This window comes from Phodopus roborovskii, unplaced genomic scaffold (genome assembly GCF_943737965.1).
Source record: "Phodopus roborovskii unplaced genomic scaffold, PHOROB, whole genome shotgun sequence".
NCBI classification, from domain to species: Eukaryota; Metazoa; Chordata; class Mammalia; order Rodentia; family Cricetidae; genus Phodopus; species Phodopus roborovskii.
This window is the reverse complement of record NW_026126588.1, coordinates 15,782,220-15,803,904: the sequence shown is the minus strand read 5'-3', so window position 1 is coordinate 15,803,904 and position 21,685 is coordinate 15,782,220. Positions and strand designations below refer to the sequence as shown.

The window sequence follows — 21,685 nt, the reverse complement described above, 5'->3', positions numbered from 1 at the left end:
CCACCGCCCGGCGCTCTTCATTCCTTTATAAAGCAATATATTGAAATTTTGCTTTTAAATGTTAAGTTGTTTAGGAAATAAATTACTACCCCCTGACCCCCAAATTGGTACTGGGGACAGAACCCAGATCCTTAAACATGTGAAACAACTGCTCTACCTCCAAGCTGTATCCTCCATGCCTTTGCATCATTCCTTATCACCGATATTGTCAACTTCTATTCTAGTAGGTTGGGCTCCAGACAAATATACTTGGGGAAGAGAATAATTCCTGAATGATACAATTTTCATCTTTTTAATAATTTATTTTATAGTCCATCCATTTATCTAGTTGAGAGGTCAGGAGATGGACTAATAGAAGTATGTGGAATAAAAGTAAATTATGCATTTAGGACTGTAGACATGAGCATCTTTGTTGAAATGAATTAGACAAAGGATTGTTATTGTGGTACACATAAAAAGTAAGAGAAAGTACTAAATTTATCAGGAAATACTGACTTCTAAACCTATGTAATGGATGGTATAAGATGTATGTGTATAGTTGATTCACAACTAAATACATTGTATAATTTAACTTTTTTAATTTCATGAAACTATATCCCATACCCATGCATGTTGATCAGTATATTTATTGCAATTATCAGGATTTTGTTTTATACTTTTTAAAATGTTTCTTATATGCTCCAGCTTTATGCACAGTTGACTAATCTTCTGTAAAGGCTCCTGTCTTTAATCTTTTCAGTTGTAGTTTTAGAGAGGATTTAGTTTCTAGCCAGACATTCTTAAAAATAGTAATTGTGTGTGTGTGGTTTTTTTGGGGAGTGGGAGGGGAGCTTTTATTTATTTTTTACCCCTCATATGTCCATGCTTTCTAATCTGTGTTTCTAAACTTTTAGCATCCTAACTCTGAGCTCTGCAAAGGACTATTCAATGCTTGTAAATTAGTAAAGGGGTTTTTATTTCTATTAAGTTGACTAAGTCTAGTTGAACATGAAGGTTCTAAGTTTTTGAGGTAGATAATTGGAACCTGTAATATTTTGAGTCCATTAATCCTTAAGATTGGACAGTGCATGCTTCTGCAACTGTGTAGACATTGATACTATATCAGAAGCCATAAACACAAGTTTTAACCTTCGTGAAGTTTATATTGTATTTAGTTGCTTGTGTACAACCACCAAAGTTCTTTCCTGGGGTGGCGTCAGTGCTCAACTTCTACTTCTAGGGGAATAATCATTTCTTTAAGAAGTTGAAGCCTTTTTTGTTTGTCTCAGCATGTTGTGGTTAGAATGTGTGCTGTAACAAATGAGCTCACTTCACAGCTGGGAAGGAGCAGGGAGAGGAAGGGGCGGACCTTCATCCTCAAACACCTTTCAGGGACACACTCCCTGAATTACCTGAAGACCTTCCACCTCTTCGCATTTCTACTGCCTTCTATTAGAGCCTTCCTGGAGGCCAACCTCTGACACATGGACCATACCATCTATGATCCAGGTTACAGCACAGCAGAACAGAGTCTAATTGGGAACTGATTCATTGAAATAGAACACTCAATGAATAAAAAATGATTTACGTTTCAATAAGAGGGCTGAATTTTTTAATGATAACATGATTCTTATTAAACAACATTCCAAGCATTAGCAATATAATTCATGGTTGGAAATTCTTTGTAAGGAATTAAGGTTTACTTAGACTTAAAAGTGGTTGATACTGTACTGTTCACTGTTTTTGAAAATGCTATATACCTGTTGTGTACAGTATTGTTTAAAGTACTGGAGGGTGCAGTGATAGTACAGACAAGTTCCTGCTCATGTAGCTTACAAGTATAATTGTAAGATAATATGAGATTATATTATCTTCCCCCTCCCTTCCCTCCCTCCCTCCCTCCCTCCCTCTCCCTTAGATATTAATATCCCAACTGCAATTCCTGGCCTCTCAGAAAAGAGTAAAGAGCAGGCCTCCAGGGACATCAAACAAACACCATTAACAAGCTACTCATTAATAAGATCAGACACACACCATCACATCATGGCTGGATGAGGCATCCATTCAGTAAGAGCAAAAGGGTCCCACAAGTATGCAAAAGAGTCAGAAACAGCCCTGGCTTCCACTCTTAGGAATGCCACATGAACATCAAGCTACTCAGCTATAACACATATGTAGAGGACCTAGGTCAGACTCCTATGGGCTCCCTGATCTCTTCCGAACCCCCATGGGTCCTGGTCAGTTAGTTGAATCTGTGAGCTGAATTCTCATGATGTCCCTGGCCCATCTGGTTCCTCTGAGCTTTTTTCCCCCTGCAGGACTTCTTACCCATACTCTGCCTAATGTTTGCTGTAGGATTCTGCATCTGCTCCCATCAGTTGCTGGATGAAGTCTTTCTGGTCTCTTTGATAATGATTCTGCTAGGCTCCAGTCCCAGAACACTGCAGGCAGGACAAACTAGGTCAAAGGTTTTGTGGCTGGTATGGTGTTCTAAACCCTCTACTTGATGCCTTGCCTTGTTACCTTAGATGGCCAGTTCAGGACGTGTCCCCCATTATTAGGAGTCTTTTCTAGGGTTACTTTTATAGATTGCATGGAGTTTCCGTTATACCTACCTCATCCCCAAAATGCAACCCTCTCCAGTACTTTCAGTACTTTCGCCCTCCCCTCTCCCCACCTGGTCCCTCCTGTTTCCAACCCCATCTGTTCCCCCCCTCCCCCAGTCTACCTGCAGAAATCTATTGTATATCATTTCTTACATAGGGAAAGACACGGTTTATTTGAGTGTGTCTATTAAGAGCAGCATTTGGAAGTGATGGAAATGGGTCATTTGGTACTGTGCTTGATATGCAAGCATGAATACCTGACTGATCCAGTAATTTTGATCCTGTTATTTTTCTGTTGCTATGGTAAAATATGACGTAGGCAACTTACAGAAGAAAGAGTTTATTGGGGCTAATTGTTCCAGAGGGATAAAGATACTTCATGTTAGGGAATTGGCAGGCATGGTGGCAGGAACAGAAGTTCAGATTTCACACCTTCAAATAAATGTAAGCACAAAATAGAGCAAGATGGACATGGCCAGAGTCTAAGCCCTCAAACCTGCCTCTAGTGACAACAGCAAGGCCAGCCCCCCTCCAAAACAAAGAACAACAACAAAAACAAACAAACAAACACCTCCTAATAGCACAATCACCTGGGAAGCAAATCCTCACGCAAACCACCACAGACCACAGAATTTACATGAAAAGCTGGGTTTGGGCTGGTGACGTGGCTCAATGGTTAAAGATGCTTGCTGCCAGTGCTGACTGACTGAGTTTGATCCCTGGAACCCACAGAGCACTGCAAATTGTCTTCAGATCTCCACACGTGGGCCAGGCGGCACACATGGATCCCACCCCCATCACAGACTCTGATCAATAGATAGGTAGGCAGGCAGATAGCTTTTTAAAAAGCTGGGTACACTGGTAACACCAGTTCTGGGAAGACAGAGACAAGAGGATTCCTAGGGTTTGTGGTCCTGCTTCAGTGAGAGACTATCTCCATAATAAGGCAGGAAAGGCATAAAGGTAAGAACTGCTGACCTTTCCCTTGGCCTCTGAGTATAGGTGTGTGGATAGGTGTAAAGTACATATATAAAGACAAGAAGCAAAAAAGCAGTAACCATCATTGGGGAGACATGTAGTAGACAGCTTTTTGATGATCTAGGGCAAGTAAAGTACACTGTAAGAAAAGCCTATGAAAAAGCTCTTTTGTTAAAGTAATTTGTTGTAAATCAGTAATTTTTCAGTCATGCTAGAGTTATTTTTTTACATTTTCATAATCATTTACAGCTTTTCATTTATAACAGGCAGGCTGTGCAGGTGGATTAGAACATTGATCTCCCCGTGGTCTATCTTAGAAGAAAAGAACCTGGATAATAGAAATAAATAAAATGAAGCAGTCCTAAAGTACTCCCTCCCCTAAAGGCTGCCAATTATGACTGTAGCTCACTGTAGGCATTCTAGAATTGATGTGAATACACATGTCTCTTGCCGTCGTGTTTTCAGAAGCATAGGGCACGATACAAATTGAAATGGACAATTTCAACGTATATTTTTGTATATTCCCTAGTCCCGTAATGTCGGTTATTGGTTAAAGAATGCCCTCGGGCGCACTGTTTAGTCTTCCTTATGATGTCCTACATTTCATGAAGCTTGTTACAAGATGGTGTTTTGAAGTTTGATTTCTGTGTCTGTTTTTTATAGGTATGATTTGCAATTACTTGCTGTCTTTTCTTTTTCCTTTCTGTACTTGGAGAATTGAACTGTGAAAGTGAATTCTATTTTGTCCAGGCCTTAAGGCCTTGGCTGTTGAATTTCATTGTCAACACACACTGTTTTTTTTTTGTTTTTGTTTGTTTTCAGCATCTGTATTTCATTTTTCTGTTTCTTTACCAAAATATTCCTTCTTTGAGTCTAGATCACTATTTCCACTCCTTAAGGTCACACTAGTAGATATCATAATACCAGATCAAGGGCATTTTCTTTCACCCGTCAATGACGTTTAACTTGGCGTTTACTTGCTTTTTTGAATTATTTTTTTTTTCACTTATCTGGTTCATATGTTTCACTCAAATCTCTTTTATTTTTGTTTGTTTCTTTTTATGCTTTATTTATTGTCTTAAATACTGGAGAGTCAAAGCGTTCACATTTTAAACAGTTCTTCTATTTACACTGACTTTGTGGTGTGTCACTTGATTCCCTACTTTAAAAACCCTTAGGATTCAGTTGTCAGGTATGTTGTATGTTGTCTCTGTGTGTGAGGGCTGGTGCGTGTGTGTGGAGGCCTGAGGTCTGCCTCAGTGTTATCCTTCAGGAGCCATTAATCTAGTTTTTCAGACAGGGTTCTCTCTTAGTGAGACGTGTATGGACTTGCCAGTTTGGCTTTATCAAGTTGTATATTACATACATTAAATTAACCTTTTGGCGTGAACTTGGTGTTTAGGTATGATTATGTTCCTAAATATAAATAAGGATATAAGTAATGCTGCTAAATATACTTACCTTTGTATCCCCTTTTAGTTTCATCATTACATTTAACTGTAACTCAAAGATATGCTGAGTCAAGGAAAACATTGTATTAGTGTAGTGGGTAGGTCAGTAGGCAAGCAGGTAGCAAGGTAGGTGCCATTAATGGCTTTTCGAAAAGATTATATGCAACCTGTCTCAAAAAGCTTCAATTTAAGGCCAATGAGATATGGCAAATAAAGGTTCTTGCTGCCAAGCCTGATGACCTCACTTTAAAATTCCAGGGGCCTGCAAGTTGTCTTTGGACTTGCACACTTTTGTTCTATGGCATTTGTACATACTTAACAACATGTAAAATTCATTAATTGGCCTGTGGATTTGAGTTACTAAATCTCTCCAGACCAGTATTGGTTTTAGCTTTTTCTCTTGGACAGTTTTACTCTTTCACATTGTTCTGATTACATATAAGGTGTGTGCTTATAGTAGACACTTGCTGACAAAATACATATATATTTATTGCTTTTATATAGAATTAAAAAGAGTATTAATTTACTTTTTAAAATACTTAGTGTAAACTTTTTTCTTGTTTGAGTATGTATTATAGCATAAATATTTGGTCATGATAGAATAGCCTGACTGGGCTTGCCATCTCTCTCTCTCTACCCATATTCTATTGTAAGAGACTCCTGATTCATTTTCCTGAAGCATGTTGTGGTGCATAGTACAGTGGTGAGGATTGTGAACTCTGAAAGTAATGCATGCTTTGTATTTGTAAGATAGATGAAAGGTAAATCCTTACCTTTCATAGAGAAGAATTAATACTACCATTAATGCTCTATTTTCATCTGTACCCTGTCAGTCTTTTTCCCCTGTCTAAATATGCATTTCATTTGTATGACTTTTTAAGCAAAGATTAGAATGTTTTCCGGCCAACATTTTCTTTTCAATTCATTCTCTTCCTTTTTTTTTTTTTTTTGGTTTTGGGGACATGGTTTGAGCAGTTTTGTGAATCTATTCATTGCTGAATTGCTCTTCAAAAAAAAAAAGGATTGTGTTATTTCAAAGTATATTTATTAAGAATTTTGTTCTTTTTAAATTTTAGGATAGACCACTATCTTGTTGAGCTCTTTTAAATGAAGTTCTTCTCCTTGGATACAAAGATGGGGACTAGATAAGTTCTTGAGGTTCCTTCTAACCCTAGGATGAAGATAATAACTAACATTTGTATAGTACTCTAAAGTTTACAGAGTGAGTTTTCATGCATCATCCCACTTGACCCTCACAACAACTCTGTGAGGTAGGTAGGACAGGTACTGTTACTCTCCTTTCAGAGATAGAGGAAACTAGTAGACAGGTTAACTACCTTAGTCACATTTCATGTGTGTGTTCTGCCAGGGATTTGCATCCAAGTCATCTAATGAAAATAGTAGTGGTCTTTGTACAAGATTTCAGCAAGTGTGCTTTTAAGGTCATTTATTATACACATTGACTTGTTAAGGTATAAAAATAAACTTAGTAACAGTGTGATTACTCTTAATATTTTCTTCAGTGTCCCCCAGTCCTTTTCCATCTTCTCCTGAGTTAAATGACTTTGTCTTACTGGTTAGGGTTAATTTAATTGTTCAACTACAAATTCCCACAGTTTTCCTCACCACTGGGGGAAAAAGTACACCTTTCATTTTCTTTTCTGTCTGTTCTTCCTTATTTATTTGCCATCTCTTAGTTACCAGAATCATCCCCCACTTATGCAACGTAATGTTTCAAGACACAGAACACTTTTGTACTACTTCAATAGAATTGAGAATTGAGTATTCCAGGTATATATTGCCTGTGACAGTTTTCAGGGGCAATCGGATGATAATAGAGCAGTAGTTGAGGTCAAATCAGACAAGGTTATTACTAATTCTAAATAATTACCTCACAGGGTAGACATTTGTCAAATGGAATTGATGTGGGTGCTTACTAGTAACAATATTACATAGGTTACCAATAGACTTAATTTTCTATGACTATGCAGTATCACATTAAAACACTGATTTTTCTCCCCCATGTACTTACTACTTTTACATTTATAACACACCCAATATTTTTTAAAATAATTTTTGTTTTTGTTTCTTTCTAGTTGTTGGTCTTGACGATATTATGGATGAAGGAGTTGTTAAAGAAAGTGGTAATGATACCATTGATGAAGAAGAATTGATTTTACCTAACAGGAGTTTGAGGGACAGAGTAGAAGACAATTCAGTGAGATCACCAAGAAAGTCACCTCGTTTAATGGCACAAGGTAACCCTTCCCAAGAGGTTTAAGCTAGAAAATCAGATGCATAAAACATGGATGTTAGGTTGTGCACATGCTAAGCAGATTGTCTCTGTCCAACCACTCTCCTATCTACCCACCACAGCAGAGGATCAGTATGGTCTGTTTCAGCCCAGCCTGATTTCAGACACCCCGTGAAGCTAAGTCTGGCTTTGAACTCCTGATCTTATTAACTCCTCTTTCCTAGTACTCAGATTACACAGGAGTGTTCTAGTCATGTCTGGCTTGAAAGATTGTTTTTCAAAATGTGTTTGGGTTGTAAGCATTTTAAAATTACTGTTTGTTTGTTTGTTATAACATGATTACGTCATTTCTCCATGTCCAAACTCTTATATCCAGACTCTTATATCTCTTTCTTTGATCTCTTTTCAAATCCATGGCATCTTTTTCATTAATTGTTGGTGGTGTTTGTGTGTGTTCCTAAATACACAAATGCCGCCTGCTCAGTCTGCATATTTATTACTTGTGTCTTCAGGGCTGACTCTGGCATTGGATAACCAAATGGTGAGCTCTTTCTGCGGAAGACTGTTTCTCTTTCATTCTCTGCATTTCTCAGTTGTCTATCGTTCTTTGTGTAGGGTTGAGGCCGCCTGTGCTTTCCTCTGTCCATATTAGCATGTCTGTTGTTGCTGTCCTTGTTCAGCTCATTTTTCGGCAGTCATGTTTATGAGATTTTGTGGGTGTAGCTCGTGATATTACTAGGATTGCAGTCCTGGAGCAAACTCCCAGACCCTTTGCTCTGACAGTCTTTCCTCCTCTCCTCTGCGTTGACTCCTGGGCCTTGCGTGCTGCAGTTCTTCTGTGTTTGTACCCATTGGCACTGGGCTCCACAACTTTGCTCTGTAGTTGTCTCCATCTGTTACAGAGAGAAGTTTACTTGAGTGAGTGCCATACTTACCTGTGTCTATGAGGACACATGCTTAGAATGTAGTTAGGGATGTTAAGTGGTTGTAGGTTCTAGTGCAAGACCCATAACTTCACTCACTAGCCCTGGGTAGTTGGTTAGTATTTTAGTACCAGGTATAGTCACTCTGTTGTTAACAGGGTCTTAAGTCCCATTAGAGAACTGTTTGTTGCTGCTAAGTTATGTGTGCCAGTACTGCATCCTTAGGTTGCTGTGCTATGCTGTTCGCTGATGGGGTTCATAGCTCTCACAGCTGGGTAGGACTGTCAGTTGCTGCTTCCCTGCTTTGGAAGCTTGCATGGGTCCTTCTTGTACCATGGAAGCTGGTCTGCAGGGAGGAGGCTTTCAGGCCGGTTCTAGTTCAGGGGCCTCAGGGCCCAGTGTCTGATGTGCATGGTGTCTTCATCAATAGGCACCTCTGGCTGGCAACCTAAGATAGTAGCAATAGGTGATAGGCAGCCTAAGGTAGTAGCAATAGGTGACAATACTTTTGAAGAGAGTGCTCTCACAAAACAAGTAACACTCCATTCATAAACTCTGCCCATACACTTAGAAGTTTTCTGAAGCAGGAGCAAGAGTCAAGAGTCAAACATTCTCTGCTCCTCTGTACAGGCATCCCAAGCCCTCGTGGATCTCCTTTGAAATAGAAACTTTTGGCTTACTGATTCCTCCTCACAGCCTTCTTATCACTGTAATAGCAGGCACCTGCTCTACTGCTGACACTGAGTATGACAACAAAATGACTTCTGTCCTTTCAGGCTGGAGATCCCTGCCTGAATCCTTCCCTCACTAGCCTCCTGGACAACCCTGACTAACAACTCAAAAAAAAGGCTTCTCAGGCCTTGTGTTGTGGGGGATTTATTAGATTGTTTTTGGCTGTGGGAGAGAAACTTTTATTTAAACTATATATGTATATTTAAACATTTCCATAAAAACATATACACATAATATAGTATTAGTCATACCCCCCCCACTACTCTCTTATCCCCTTCCATTCCTGCTAGAAGTACTTCTGTTCTCTTGCCTAGTCTCTGTGTGTCCAAAGCATTTAATTAGGGTGGCTTGCATGGCATAGGTGTGGAATAATTTACTTTAGCAAGGACAAATAACTATAGGAACTGATTTGTAAGAATGACTTCATTCTCTGAATTATTAAGATGTTTTCTCTGGTTTTTGTTTTGTAATTGTGTGTTTTGGCATAGGGCAGGTGTTGAATTGCTGTATTTGGTAAGCTTGTAGAATCTCTTCCACTATTAAGAAAAGATTCATGCCATGAAAGCTTGGTGTTCGGTATATTTTATGTATTCATTAGATTCAGAGTCTGAAAACTTTTGCTCAATCTTGGAAGTTTTCTTACATTACTGTTACTAATTTTCATTAGTTTTTCAAGTCTTGCTTTCTGGAATTCATGTCTGGTAAAGATGCTAGCCTTTCATCACCTTTATTTTCTTCACACTTTCCTATAATATCTTTTTTTACTTAATCTTTTGAAATTGTTTTATTTTACTATGATTTTTCTGTCCTAATGCTCAAATACTTCTTCATTTTGTTTGGGGGATGATGCTTATGGAAATAATGCATTCTTTTTTTAATGTATATATTCTAGCTTTTGTCTTTAAGTTGCTGATATCTTTTGTATTTAGTAAGATACTCAAAATGTTTCATCTCCTTTTTAGTAGTTTGTTTGCTCCTTTTTGATTTTAAAAGAGAAAAGAAGCTTTAGTCTTTTTCATTTAGAAAGCTTCCTTATTTTGTAAATCTGTTTTATTTAGGAATTACAAGTAATCAAGGAGCTGAACAAACTTGCAATGTATAGAGATTTTATACATCACATGGCTTGTCACTGGCTGCTGCCAGAAAGATTCACAGCATTAGAAGATGGAGTTTTCTTGGGCTAGTGAGGGAAGGATTCAGGCAGGGATCTCCAGCCTGAAAGGACAGAAGTCATTTTGTTGTCATACTCAGTGTCAGCAGTAGAGCAGGTGCCTGCTATTACAGTGATAAGAAGGCTGTGAGGAGGAATCAGTAAGCCAAAAGTTTCTATTTCAAAGGAGATCCACGAGGGCTTGGGATGCCTGTACAGAGGAGCAGAGAATGTTTGACTCTTGACTCTTGCTCCTGCTTCAGAAAACTTCTAAGTGTATGGGCAGAGTTTATGAATGGAGTGTTACTTGTTTTGTGAGAACACGCTCTTCAAAATTCAGGTTATTTCTGTGGTCTCATTAGCATAGTTTGGTACCCTATGAAGGAAGATGATTGGAATATCTCAACCAAATATACATAAATTCTTTTTGTCTCACAACTATCATCAGTGTCTGCTATTTCTACTCTCTACTGTGAAAATCCTAGTCTTATTGGTCTGGAGGATAAGCTGCCAGATTTAGGCAGGGTGTCAATTGTGGATTTGCTGAACTTGCCAGCTTATTGTTTGTCTCAAGGATATTACTACATATATATATATATGGCCAGCCTCAATTTGCCTTCTCTCCTTCCATTCTGTTTCTCCAACTTCCCCTCTACTCCCCTTCTCCCCCCATCCCCAAATCCATTCCTTTTCTGTCTAGAAGGGGACAGGCCTCCTATGGGTATCAACGAAGCATGGCCTGTCAAGTTGTGCTAAGACTAAGCACATCCCCTTGTACTAAGGCTGGGCAAGACATACCAGTATGAGCAATAGGTTCCCAAGAGCCAGGCAAAGTGTTAGGGGCAGCACCTGGTCCCATTGTTAGGAGTTCACAAGTAGACCAAGCTACATAAACTGTCACATATATGTGAAGGCCTAGGTCAGTCCCATGTAGTGTCCTGGTTGTTGGTTCATACTCGGAGTTCCAATGAGCCAAGTTAAGGATACTGTTTCTTAAGTGTCCCTTGTTTGAATTTTGAAATTTGTCTTTGTTGCCTCTCTTGTTCTTCATTTCCTGTGTATTCAAAAGATCCTTTATTGAAGCTAAGGGAATAAGGTTATATTATCATAATTGCCCCCCCCCCGTCTTTCCTCTCTCTCTCTCTCACACACACACACTTAATAAGCTTTAAAAATTTGTTACTTGACACATGTGTACTTTACTTAATGTAGAAAAATTACTTTTTGCCTATAGAAAGGCAAAAAAGAGCAATTTCTATTAGTAGCTTTACTATTAGAAAATACTATTTCATCAGAATACCTTCCAGGTCAACTGGCTGCCACGCTTTTTAGCAGCCAATTCAAAGCTAAACTTTTTATTATTAATTTTAAGTGGTTTTGTTTCACGTATGTATAGAGTTCAGGACTTAAATGTCATGTAGATACAAAAATAAAACTTAGGGAATTATTTTAAAAACAACTGAGCATTAATGTCTTACTATTTTGTTTTTCTGTGTTGTATGTGCATGTGCACACCAGGTGTGTATATATGAAGACCAGAGGTCAATGTCTTTCTCCATCATCTTCCTCATTGTTTTGAGTCAGTATCTCTCTGTGAACCCGGAGCTCCTTTGTTGACCTAGATTGGTTGGTCAGTGAGTTCCAGGGTCCTGTGTCAGCCCCGTGTCCTACCTCCAGCACTGAGGTCACAGGTGCATGCTCCCATGCCTGTCTTTTATATGGGTGTTGGGAATCTAGACTCAGGTCCTCGTGCACACATGACACGCACTTTATTGACTGAGCCGTCTCTGCAGGCTGTGATTTTTTAAGTCTTAGAGTGTGTCCCAAATGTCCAGAGATTGTGAGGCCTGGGGGGAATAGAAAAGGTCCCAAAGCTGGGATAACTTTGTAGTTTATTTTCCTGTGGGAAACGGAATGGAGAGTGCTGTTATGTTATACCAGTACATGAAATACCACCTGGGATTGTCCCAGGTGTAAGAAGGACATTCTTTAATAGTCTCACTCCCTGATGAAAAGCGTTAAGTTGGGGGAAAGATTCAAAAGCAGTATCATAGTAGGATTTTATTTTGAATGGGTAAATTTTAAAAGAAATTGTATCATGTTAAGTTGATTTAGAGGAGCAAGATAGGTATCGCTTCATTCTTGTATTTTGAGTTGCTTTTCTTTTTAGTGAGTTTTTTTTTAAAGTTTTCTTTAATTTCAGTTCTTTTTACTGTTTTTCCTTTGTCTGGAAGATTTATCAGGCTTGGGGAAAAGAGGGAAAAAAGCTCTACGTAATAGACTGTGCTAGGAGCACTGTTAAAAGAAGGAAGCGCTTTCTTATTTTCATATTTTCCTTATGCATTTTTCTCAGCCTAAGTTACTGATCATTGGCAGTGTATATGTGCTACTCTTGGTGCAAACTTTATTTTTTTTCTATAGGAGTAGTGTAGGGACTGGAGAGGTGTGTAAGATGGTTGTTTTAGAATGCCTACTCACCAAGCATGCAGAAACGGGGCTGTGAAAAAGCGGAGGCAAGAGAGTCAGCTTCAGGGGTTTGAGGCTAGCCTAGGCTACACGAGACCTGTCTGACTTTAAAAACCAATAGCTTCCATGTAAAAGGAAAATGTATGAAAGTGGAGTTATATCTTGAAACAACAGATAATTGTTTAGGGCACATGGTTTCATTTGCATCTAAGACGTCATTGTCATTTGGACTTACAAGGCAAATTGGACTTAACGTGGTTTTAATAATTAGAATATTTGGTGTCTAGGAATGTGTGAAAATCTTTCTTTTAGACAGTTATTTGGTGGTAATGGATGCTTTGATTTCCATAGTTTTACTTCGTATAGGAAGGATACTTTGTAGAAAACATTCCTTGTAAATTAGATAAGCCTGAAATTTGTATTTCTATTCCTTTTGCTAGAATTCAAGAGACTCTAGTAAATGAAAATTAATATTAGATTACATATATATATTTTTTTATATATATGATCATCATGAGTAGCTCTTCAGTAAATTTTTACTGATATGATCAGGTAAGTTTCATAGTTCAGAATAAGGAAGCGATATATTCTAAACTTTACTGAAATAAAAGCACACAGCAAATAGCTAAGTTTTTATTTTTTTTTTATTTTATTTTTTCCCCTATGATAGAACAAGTAAGAAGTTTGCGACAAAGCACTATTGCCAAGCGTTCAAATGCAGCACCTCTAAGCACAAAAAAGCCACCGGGGAAGACTGTATCTACCCCTAAAGTAGGGGTGAAACCATCTGAAAGATGCCAGAGTAAAGAAGAACTTTATACAGCACTGAAATCCGAATACGCTAAAGAGAGCAGAAGGGGTGGCCGACATGCTGAGCCAATCGACGTGGTGCCAGAGGTCTCAGCATCTTGTGTCGACTCTTCAGCGTCACCCTGTGTGGAAATGAAGGATGAAACTGAATTAGATTCCAAGCATGCATGTAATAGCCAGGGTGAAGTAAATGTGCCGTCTCATGAGTTAAATTGTCCTCTTCTCTCAGAGACTTGTGCTAGTGTGGGAGAACAGAAAGGTGAAGCTCTGAAGGAATGTGGAGCTAAGAGTGATAGTAGCCCATTGTTTAAGTTTTCAGATAACGACGATGAGCAGAATGGTCTTGTTTCAGGGGGAGTGGACGACACTATGGAAGAAAGGAATGCAGTGGGAAAACTTGAACAGGAAGCAGAGGAGGTGCACTTACCCTGTGAAGGTGAGCAGGTGACTGAGGAACTTGGATCTTCTGATGCGTTTAGTGACTCTGCTTGTACAGATAAAAATAAGACAAAGAGTGAAGCCTCTGGGTGTCATCTGGGATCGAAGAGTACTGTAGATATTGTGGACAAAGCTGAGAACTCTCTTCAAAGAAATCAAATGGGAACATCGGGGTATTGTGAGGACATGGAGTCTAACGATGTTCAGTTACAGGGCACGGAGTTTCCTAAATCAGATTTGGAGGAGGTTGATACTTGTGCTTTTGAACCAGAAATTACTACTTTAGAAAATACTATTTGTGATGTTCCTGACCAAAATTCAAAGCAGTTGAATATTACTCAAAGTATTAAAATGGATTCTCATGAAACAGCTGATCTTCAGGATGACAGAAGCAGCTTAGAGCCCAAAAACATAAAATCTAAACACATAAAATCTGTAACTCATGCTAAACAAAGCATGACCACAGAGACTCCAAGAAAACCTGTTGCTGTGAAGCATGAAGTAGTTCACAGCAAAACCAAATCTAATGTCAAGACTGTGAAGCGAAATCCCGATGAACTAGAACCCCAGCACGATTTTCAGAGGCCAGTCAAAGTGAGAAAAGGACAGCTTGATAAGGATCTGAAGAATCTGAGTTGTAATTCTGGGGTCAAGTCTATGAAGAGCCAAGCTCATTCTGTATTGAAGAAAACCTCACAGGATCAAAATGTGATGCAAGTTTCCAAACTTTCGACCCATTCTCTTAGTGATAAGCTTCATGGTCACTCTGGCTGCCCTAAGGATTCTCATTCTGCTGCACAGACTGGACACTCACTGCACTCCAGCCAGAAACCGAGCCATAAGCCTCAGCAGCAGGCATCAGTGGCGAAGGTCACCAGCCATGGGAGGGATGAGCATGAGCATCCAGGCAGTGAGCATCTTAAGGAGGAGGACAGACTGAAACTAAAAAAACCCGAGAAGAACCTCCAGCCTCGCCAACGGAGAACCAGCAGAGGCTTTTCTCTGGATGAGCCTCCGTTGTTCATCCCAGACAACATAGCGACTGTGAAAAGAGAAGGGTCAGATCAGACCGCCTCAGTTGAAAGCAAACATATGTGGACTCCCAGCAAGCAATGTGGGTTTTGTAAAAAACCACATGGCAACAGGTGTGTGTGCGTGTGTCTGGGTTTATGGGTGTGTTCATTGAAAAACTTGTAGGATGAGGATTGAGATCATTGTGAAAACTTTCTAATATGAAAAGAAGTTATGTGATATACGAAGACTTCCAAAAGCCCCATACTAATCCTGGATAAATGAGAGAAACCTGGAGCCACTGAATTTACAACTAGATCATCCTAGGGTATTTTAAAAAGCTTAGTCTGACCAATAGCTGATAGACATGGACATGCTTTGTCATTGTAACCAGTTATAATTTAATGTAGTCATTGCATCTGATAAAAACCAAAACTCTTACGATAATCAGAATTGTTATGCTGCCTCAGGACTGGAGGCTATATGTCACTTTATTTGACTGCAGAACTAGTAATAAAGTGTGAAGGTCATAACGGAATTGCCAGTTTTCTTTTGAACCTGCTGGTTTTTTTTTTTTTTTTTTTTTGGTTTGTTTGTTTTTGTTTTTAAATGATGCAATTTAAACCCAACCACTGCCACTTCAAAACCAACAGATTTGATCTTGGAGCTAAATACAATAGCAAAAAAGCAACTGTTAGATTACCTAGATGGATTTTGTATGTATTAAGGGATAGACTGAAAATACCTTTTTGGAATGTTTTAGTAGTTTAAAGAATTTGTGAGTTCTAATCTTTGAGAATTTTATAGTTGACTTTACCACTGCTTTTATTATAGTGTTCCTTTGGTCTCCATTTTTAGTAGCTTATGACTCTGCCCCTATCCTGAGTCTATTTTCATTTGCTTTCTTTTTTGAGAAAGAACAAAGAAGAGATGAATTTGCTGCTGCAAATGGTGCTGATCACACTGCTGTTGGGATTTCTGTCAGTGATTATGCATTAAAAAGAAAAAAACACAGACAAATTAAATGACAGTTACCTTCCCCATCTCTATCAGATCACATACAAAAGGGACTAAATTTAGAGACTGGCAGTCAGTAAATGGTGCTGTGTACATCATTTTAATTGGGAGAGTAAGGGGAAGTTTGGGGGCTGCTAAACTAAGTTTTATGTGGTAGGGTTGGTTTTGTTTGTTTGTTTGTTTGTTTGATGCAGAGGCCATAGCAGAGCCTATTTTGAAGCTCAGTGTGTAACCCTTCGTGTGGTCCTCTTGCCTTGGGCTTTATAGTATGGAAATATTTACTGTTTATATCCTGTTTTAATGTCAGGAATTGGCTTTATTAAAAAAGTATATTCCTCTTTTTTAAACTTTGTAGTGTTTTAATATAATCCTGCCTTTATCCCAGTTACATACTTCTAATGGCTTTTATGATATGTTCACATGTTCTACAAATAGCTCACTCTTCAGATCTCTTCAGATCTCAGACTTAAGGACTAAATTGCGCTTTTAATTGTTCTTTTAATAAAAGCCAGCCCTTTGTCTCAGTATCTTCCAAAAATTTGTGCCACTGATGTGTTTAAGAGTCATGGACTAGGGACCTGGCATAAGAGTTAGAACTCATGTTCAGTATGTTACAATTAGCTTTTTAATAGATAAAATTTGTTCTAATGGTCTAGCCTTTAGGGGTTTACCCAAGATCTTTAGTGAGGCCAGTCACTTCATAATATCTGCAGTTATTTTTGTAAAGTGAAGATTACGTATTCTTCTTAACACTTTTTTAAAGCATACTTTTTGAGTCTGCTATATAAAATACGGACTTTTATTTGCTTCAGTCTGTACTACAGCTTAGAATGTTGGTTGTGGGGACTGGGGTGTTGACCCTGTGTAATTGGTCTTGATTATGTACTTTGGAAATAGTTTCTAAATTAGCTCTTCACGTACCTTCAGTAATTTTTTTTCAGTCTGTGAATAAAGAAGCCTACGTGATTGGTTGTTTTTTTTTTTTTTTTTTACATATTAACTTGACTACTGTATTGTTACATTGTTCTTGCATCTACTGAATACCTAAGAGCATGCTCTCCAGACAGTTTGTAACTTTCCACTTTTAATGTATATGTAAAGTACAGATTTATTAGGTAGAGATTATCTGAACTTATGTATTAGTCACATTGACAGCTCTTTGTTAATAGCATTTGTGAAAGTAATCAGTATTTTACGCAAATTGCAACTGGAGTTAGCTTTTCCTATATATCTCCAGTGGGTATTATGATTTATATTATAGTTCCTCATGATATAACATGTTAAGATTCTTAAATCATAGAGACAGTAGGTCTTTTAGTGTAGTATAGTTTTTCTTAAATTTATTTTCCCAATACAGACATGTATCAGAATTAGTCAACATACTTTTAAATTGAGACCTTTGTTTATTTTAAATGTGATTTTGAAACCTTTTCACCAGAATTTTCTTAGTCTTTTCATACTATCTACCTTGGGTTTCTTTTTTCTACTTTGTCAGGAAGATGTTAGTATCTTTAATTTGTAATGCATTTTCTTGACCCTAATTGTAGATTGGACAGCATTTCAAAAGTGAGCAAAAAGTCTCTTTAGCATCATCCATTCATAGTGTTATATTTAGAATAAATAATTCTGCTTTTCTCATTTTAAGTTTTATAGACTAGTTTTCTTTGCAGATTAGTTGACTAAGATTTAATGTTTATGTGAAATAAAATCTTTAGGAGAGTGAGTTCATATATAGTGAAATACATTCTGTGCTGTCACTTAAACTACCTAATAGAACTGTATATCTAGTAGAAATAATAAACTTGTAATACCTTCAGTGTTAATTGGTGACCCCCAATTTTTTTCCTTTTTTTTTTTTTTGTGGCCAAGCAGGTGTCCTTGGAATGAACTCTATATAGTTTAACAGCTACAAGTTTTCTAAGAATTTTTTTCTGACTCATACAAAAAAGAATTAAGATTAGAAAATACAAGTTGCTTTCTATTCTTTTTCATTAGACTAATTTTTGTTTCTGCTGTCAGTTTATATATGGACCTGGTAAGGAAAAGCATGAGTATGGCTGCCTCTTTCCACTTATGTAATTCATACTGACTAGTTTGAGTTAACTGATTGAGAAGCTCTACACTGCATTTATTTTTACACAAAGACTTTAATATTTTTCATAAAGAAATACCTCGTTAATTAGAAATTCAAGGATAGGGAAAGAAATGGAATAGTTGTTGGCTGTTTACTGCCATGCATTCTGTGCTCTGCTCCCTTACCGCGTCCTCCTTGTCCTTGTGTCTGTAAGGCAGTGTGATGACTGGGAAGAAGGCAGGGTCCTTCGTCGGTCCTTCCCTACCCCTTCCTTCCTCTATCCTTCCTTCCTTCCTGCCTGCCTGCCTTCCTTCCTTCCCTACCCCTTCCTTCCTCTATCCTTCCTTCCCTACCCCTTCCTTCCTCTATCCTTCCTTCCTCCCTTCCCTACCCCTTCCTTCCTCTATCCTTCCTTCCTTCCTTCCTGCCTGCCTTCCTTCCCTACCCCTTCCTTCCTCTATCCTTCCTTCCTTCCTTCCTGCCTTCCTTCCTTCCTCCCTACCCCTTCCTTCCTCTATCCTTCCTTCCTTCCTGCCTGCCTTCCTCCCTTCCCTACCCCTTCCTTCTTCCTCCCTCCTTCCTTCCCTACCCCTTCCTTCCTTTCTCCTTCCTTCCTCATGCATCCTTCTCCCCTTCCTTTTTGTTAAGTTCATGGTACTTAGAAATTCAGACTTGGTGGTAACAGTTATGAGTTAATGACCATATTAAAGAAGATTCCCCCATCCCAGACACTGGGGAGTTTTGTTTTGTAGAAAGTTTTTTTTTTTCTTTTAATAATCTAAATACATTGGTTTTAAAACCAAACCTAAACTACAAGAGATTTGTTTCTCAAAGTATGTCAGTGTTTGAGTGTAGGCATCTCCAAAGCAAACTTGAAATCAGGTATGATGAAATTACTTGATACATTTTATAGTCATAGATCAGTGAGGTGGCCTAGTTCCATCAAGCGAGAGGTAGAAAACACTTTACATTGTTCTATAATCTGACATTGCAGACTGGCTTTGAAGTCAGTGCAGCTGTAGTTATAGACGAGACCAGTTTTCCTTCAGAATCTCAGAGCTGTTTATACTAGCCAGTTGGTTTCAGGGAATAGCAATGTGTATACCTTGTATGCAGCAAGGAAAGACCATTAAGGTATTAAACATGAATTCTTCAAAATCCCTACCCTGTGGAACATGTCATTTGTAACGAAAAACCACTAATAATCTCAGAGAAACTTTACATTGTTTAAATGCTCTCAAGACTTGTGAATAAAAGAAAAACAAAAAAACAAAACAAAAAAAAACCCTACTCATCCTTTTTCAAACCAAGAGCATCATAGGAAAGGTGAAGACTGACAGCCCCGAGCAGCACTGAGGATAAACGGCCAATTATATTAGTTTCTTTAAGAGTTCACAGTAGTAGCTGAACAGACAGAAATGTACACGGGATAAAGAGAATGGAGAGCTGCTGTAGAGGAATGGTGGATTTGGCACCTCTTTAAAAACACCTCCTAAATTTACTAATTTTGATACTTCAGACATGAAAATAGCAAGTTGAGTATTTAGAGTTGGGCCATGTCACCTAGGCTAATATTTTCAACATTCCATGTGTTAGACCACACGTTTTAAAAGGAGTAGAACTTGTTTGGTGGTGCCACTGTTAACAATGCTGCAAGGTGCTTACGTGATGAAAGGGTCTGGCTAAGCTCCCATGAACTGCCAAACTGAAAGGGTTACCCAAGTAAGCCGAGCGGTCATGTGATCAGGTCTGCCGCCACTGTATTCCTAGGTAGTTGCAAATAGTCTTTAGGTGAATGACAGTTTTCCTTTTTCCTCTTTGGTTTTAACTTAAACTTTATACTGGACTTGACTACTGATTCATGAAGTGATAATTATAGGTAGAATGCAGTAAAGGAAAAACTTTCAAAGGGATATTAGAAATAAAACCTAAATGTGAATGCATTCATGTTAAGATAGAATATTGTTTTTTAAGGAAGTGAGCTGATAAAATACAGGGACATTAACTAAGACAGCCCACACCCAAAGTAAACAAATTCTTCTGTTGAACCCAGTATGACACCTTGGACCAGATGAGTAATTCAGGTTACATGCTAGTAAGAGTGAAAGGTCCTTTTTTTTTTTTAAAAAAAAAAAAAAAAAAAAAAAACTATATTTTTTCCTTTTTAAACATTTAATTCAATACCCCATTTTTCTGTATGACCTCAGCTCTAGGATGGATTGTATTTAAGAACTGGCATATTACCCTTCTCATTGTTTTTGTCCTGTGCTTTGATTTATGTTTTTGGTTTGGTTTGGTTTTACCATGGGAGACCAGTTTTCACCTGAAACTGCCTTGTGTCCTCATTCCTAGTGTCTTCTATCAGTTCTAGAGAAGAGTCTTTTGATTTAAAAGTTACATTTTCATGGAATATTCCTTGGGAACTTGCTCCATGTTTAACTATTGCATAAATGGAAAATACAGGCAGTATCTGAACATTAAATACTGTTTTCACATAAGAATGCCGTTTTTAAAGAAATCACTTTTCCCGCCCCTACCCTCCCTTTCCAGGTTTATGGTTGGCTGTGGGAGATGTGATGACTGGTTTCATGGTGACTGTGTTGGGTTAAGCCTTTCCCAAGCACAGCAAATGGGAGAGGAAGACAAAGAATACGTCTGTGTAAGATGCTGTGCTGAAGAAGACAAAAAGACTGACATATCAGACACAGATATTTTGGAAGATCCAACTACAGTTGAAGCCCACAGCGAAGAGAAAACAATGGAGTGTGAAAAGCTTGGGTCATCGAAGCACATGGTAGCCAACGATAAAAACAAATACGTGGATGATACTGCAAAGCACAAGGTCAAGATTTTAAAACGGGTAAGATTTCCAAAGCAGTAGTACATTTGTTGTTTCAAGAGCTTTACATGGACGTAAGTGTGATTCAAACATTTCTCTTTCATATTTATTACAGTGCACATTCTTATTTTCTCCTGAGGTGAATTTTTACTTTTCTGGTGGCAATTTTGCTGAAAATAGGGACTTTTCATTTGCAGCTTTTTTATGCTATGTAAGCTGTAGTTTTATATTTGATTTTTTTTGTTTTTTTGTTTTTTGTTTTTTTTTTTTTTGGTTTACAGTGTTTATGGGGCTGTGTGACCTAACAAATTTTGTTTACTGAGTTTTAAAAACAGTTTTCAATCTAAGTATCTACTAATTCCCACCACTAGGGAGGCTGAGGCAGGCGAATCTCTGAGTTGGAGGCCAGCCTGGTATGCAGAGGAAGTTTCAGGACAGGCTCCAAAGCTACAGAGAAACCCTAGCTCAAAAAACCAAGAAAAGAAAAAAAAAATTGTAACCTTTGCTCTCGTTTGTATGGAAGTTACTCCTCCCATTTCTGCTGTTTAAAAGTTCATTTTCCCTGATCTGACATTTTAAACCATTTTCTAAAAGTATTTTCTAAGCCAATTTTAAAATATTTGATCTTTAAAAAAAGAAAAATAGAAATGGAAGTTTTCTTCCATTGCCAGTGACTTTTCTCATTCTTGATTTGTAGTAGAGTCCTACAGAGGAAAACAAAACAAACTGCAGTGGCAATAAGTATAGAAGAATAAGTAAATATGCCATCTTAAAAGCAAAGAAAACACTGACTTTAGAAAGAAACTCTGGAAGCCTTTGGTTCAGCCATTGGGATTTGTTAGTGAACCCACATGTTGCTGGAGGAGAAGCTGTAGCTTCTGTTTTATTAGGATGGTGAGGGAGCATCTGGTAGCTCTGATAGCAGGCTGTCAATCGTGCTGGGGTTGAACCTCTATA

At 38.2% G+C, this 21,685-nt stretch overlaps 1 protein-coding gene across 5 annotated transcripts in view; it reads left to right on the top strand.

Annotated features, from left to right (window-relative positions):
* Phf3 (PHD finger protein 3) overlaps positions 1–21,685 on the top strand; it is a 66,243-nt gene that overhangs the window by 20,098 nt on the left and 24,460 nt on the right. For 2 of the 5 annotated variants that reach the window (XM_051204520.1, XM_051204518.1), the window contains 3 exons: positions 7,111–7,272; positions 13,210–14,932; positions 20,440–20,749. In XM_051204520.1, the coding sequence (XP_051060477.1) occupies positions 7,131–7,272; positions 13,210–14,932; positions 20,440–20,749 (2,175 nt within the window). In that variant the 5' untranslated portion in view covers positions 7,111–7,130. Of the gene's footprint in view, positions 1–6,090; positions 6,286–7,110; positions 7,273–13,209; positions 14,933–20,439; positions 20,750–21,685 lie in introns of all 5 variants that reach the window. The other 3 variants (XM_051204519.1, XM_051204522.1, XM_051204521.1) reach the window with 2 other exon arrangements.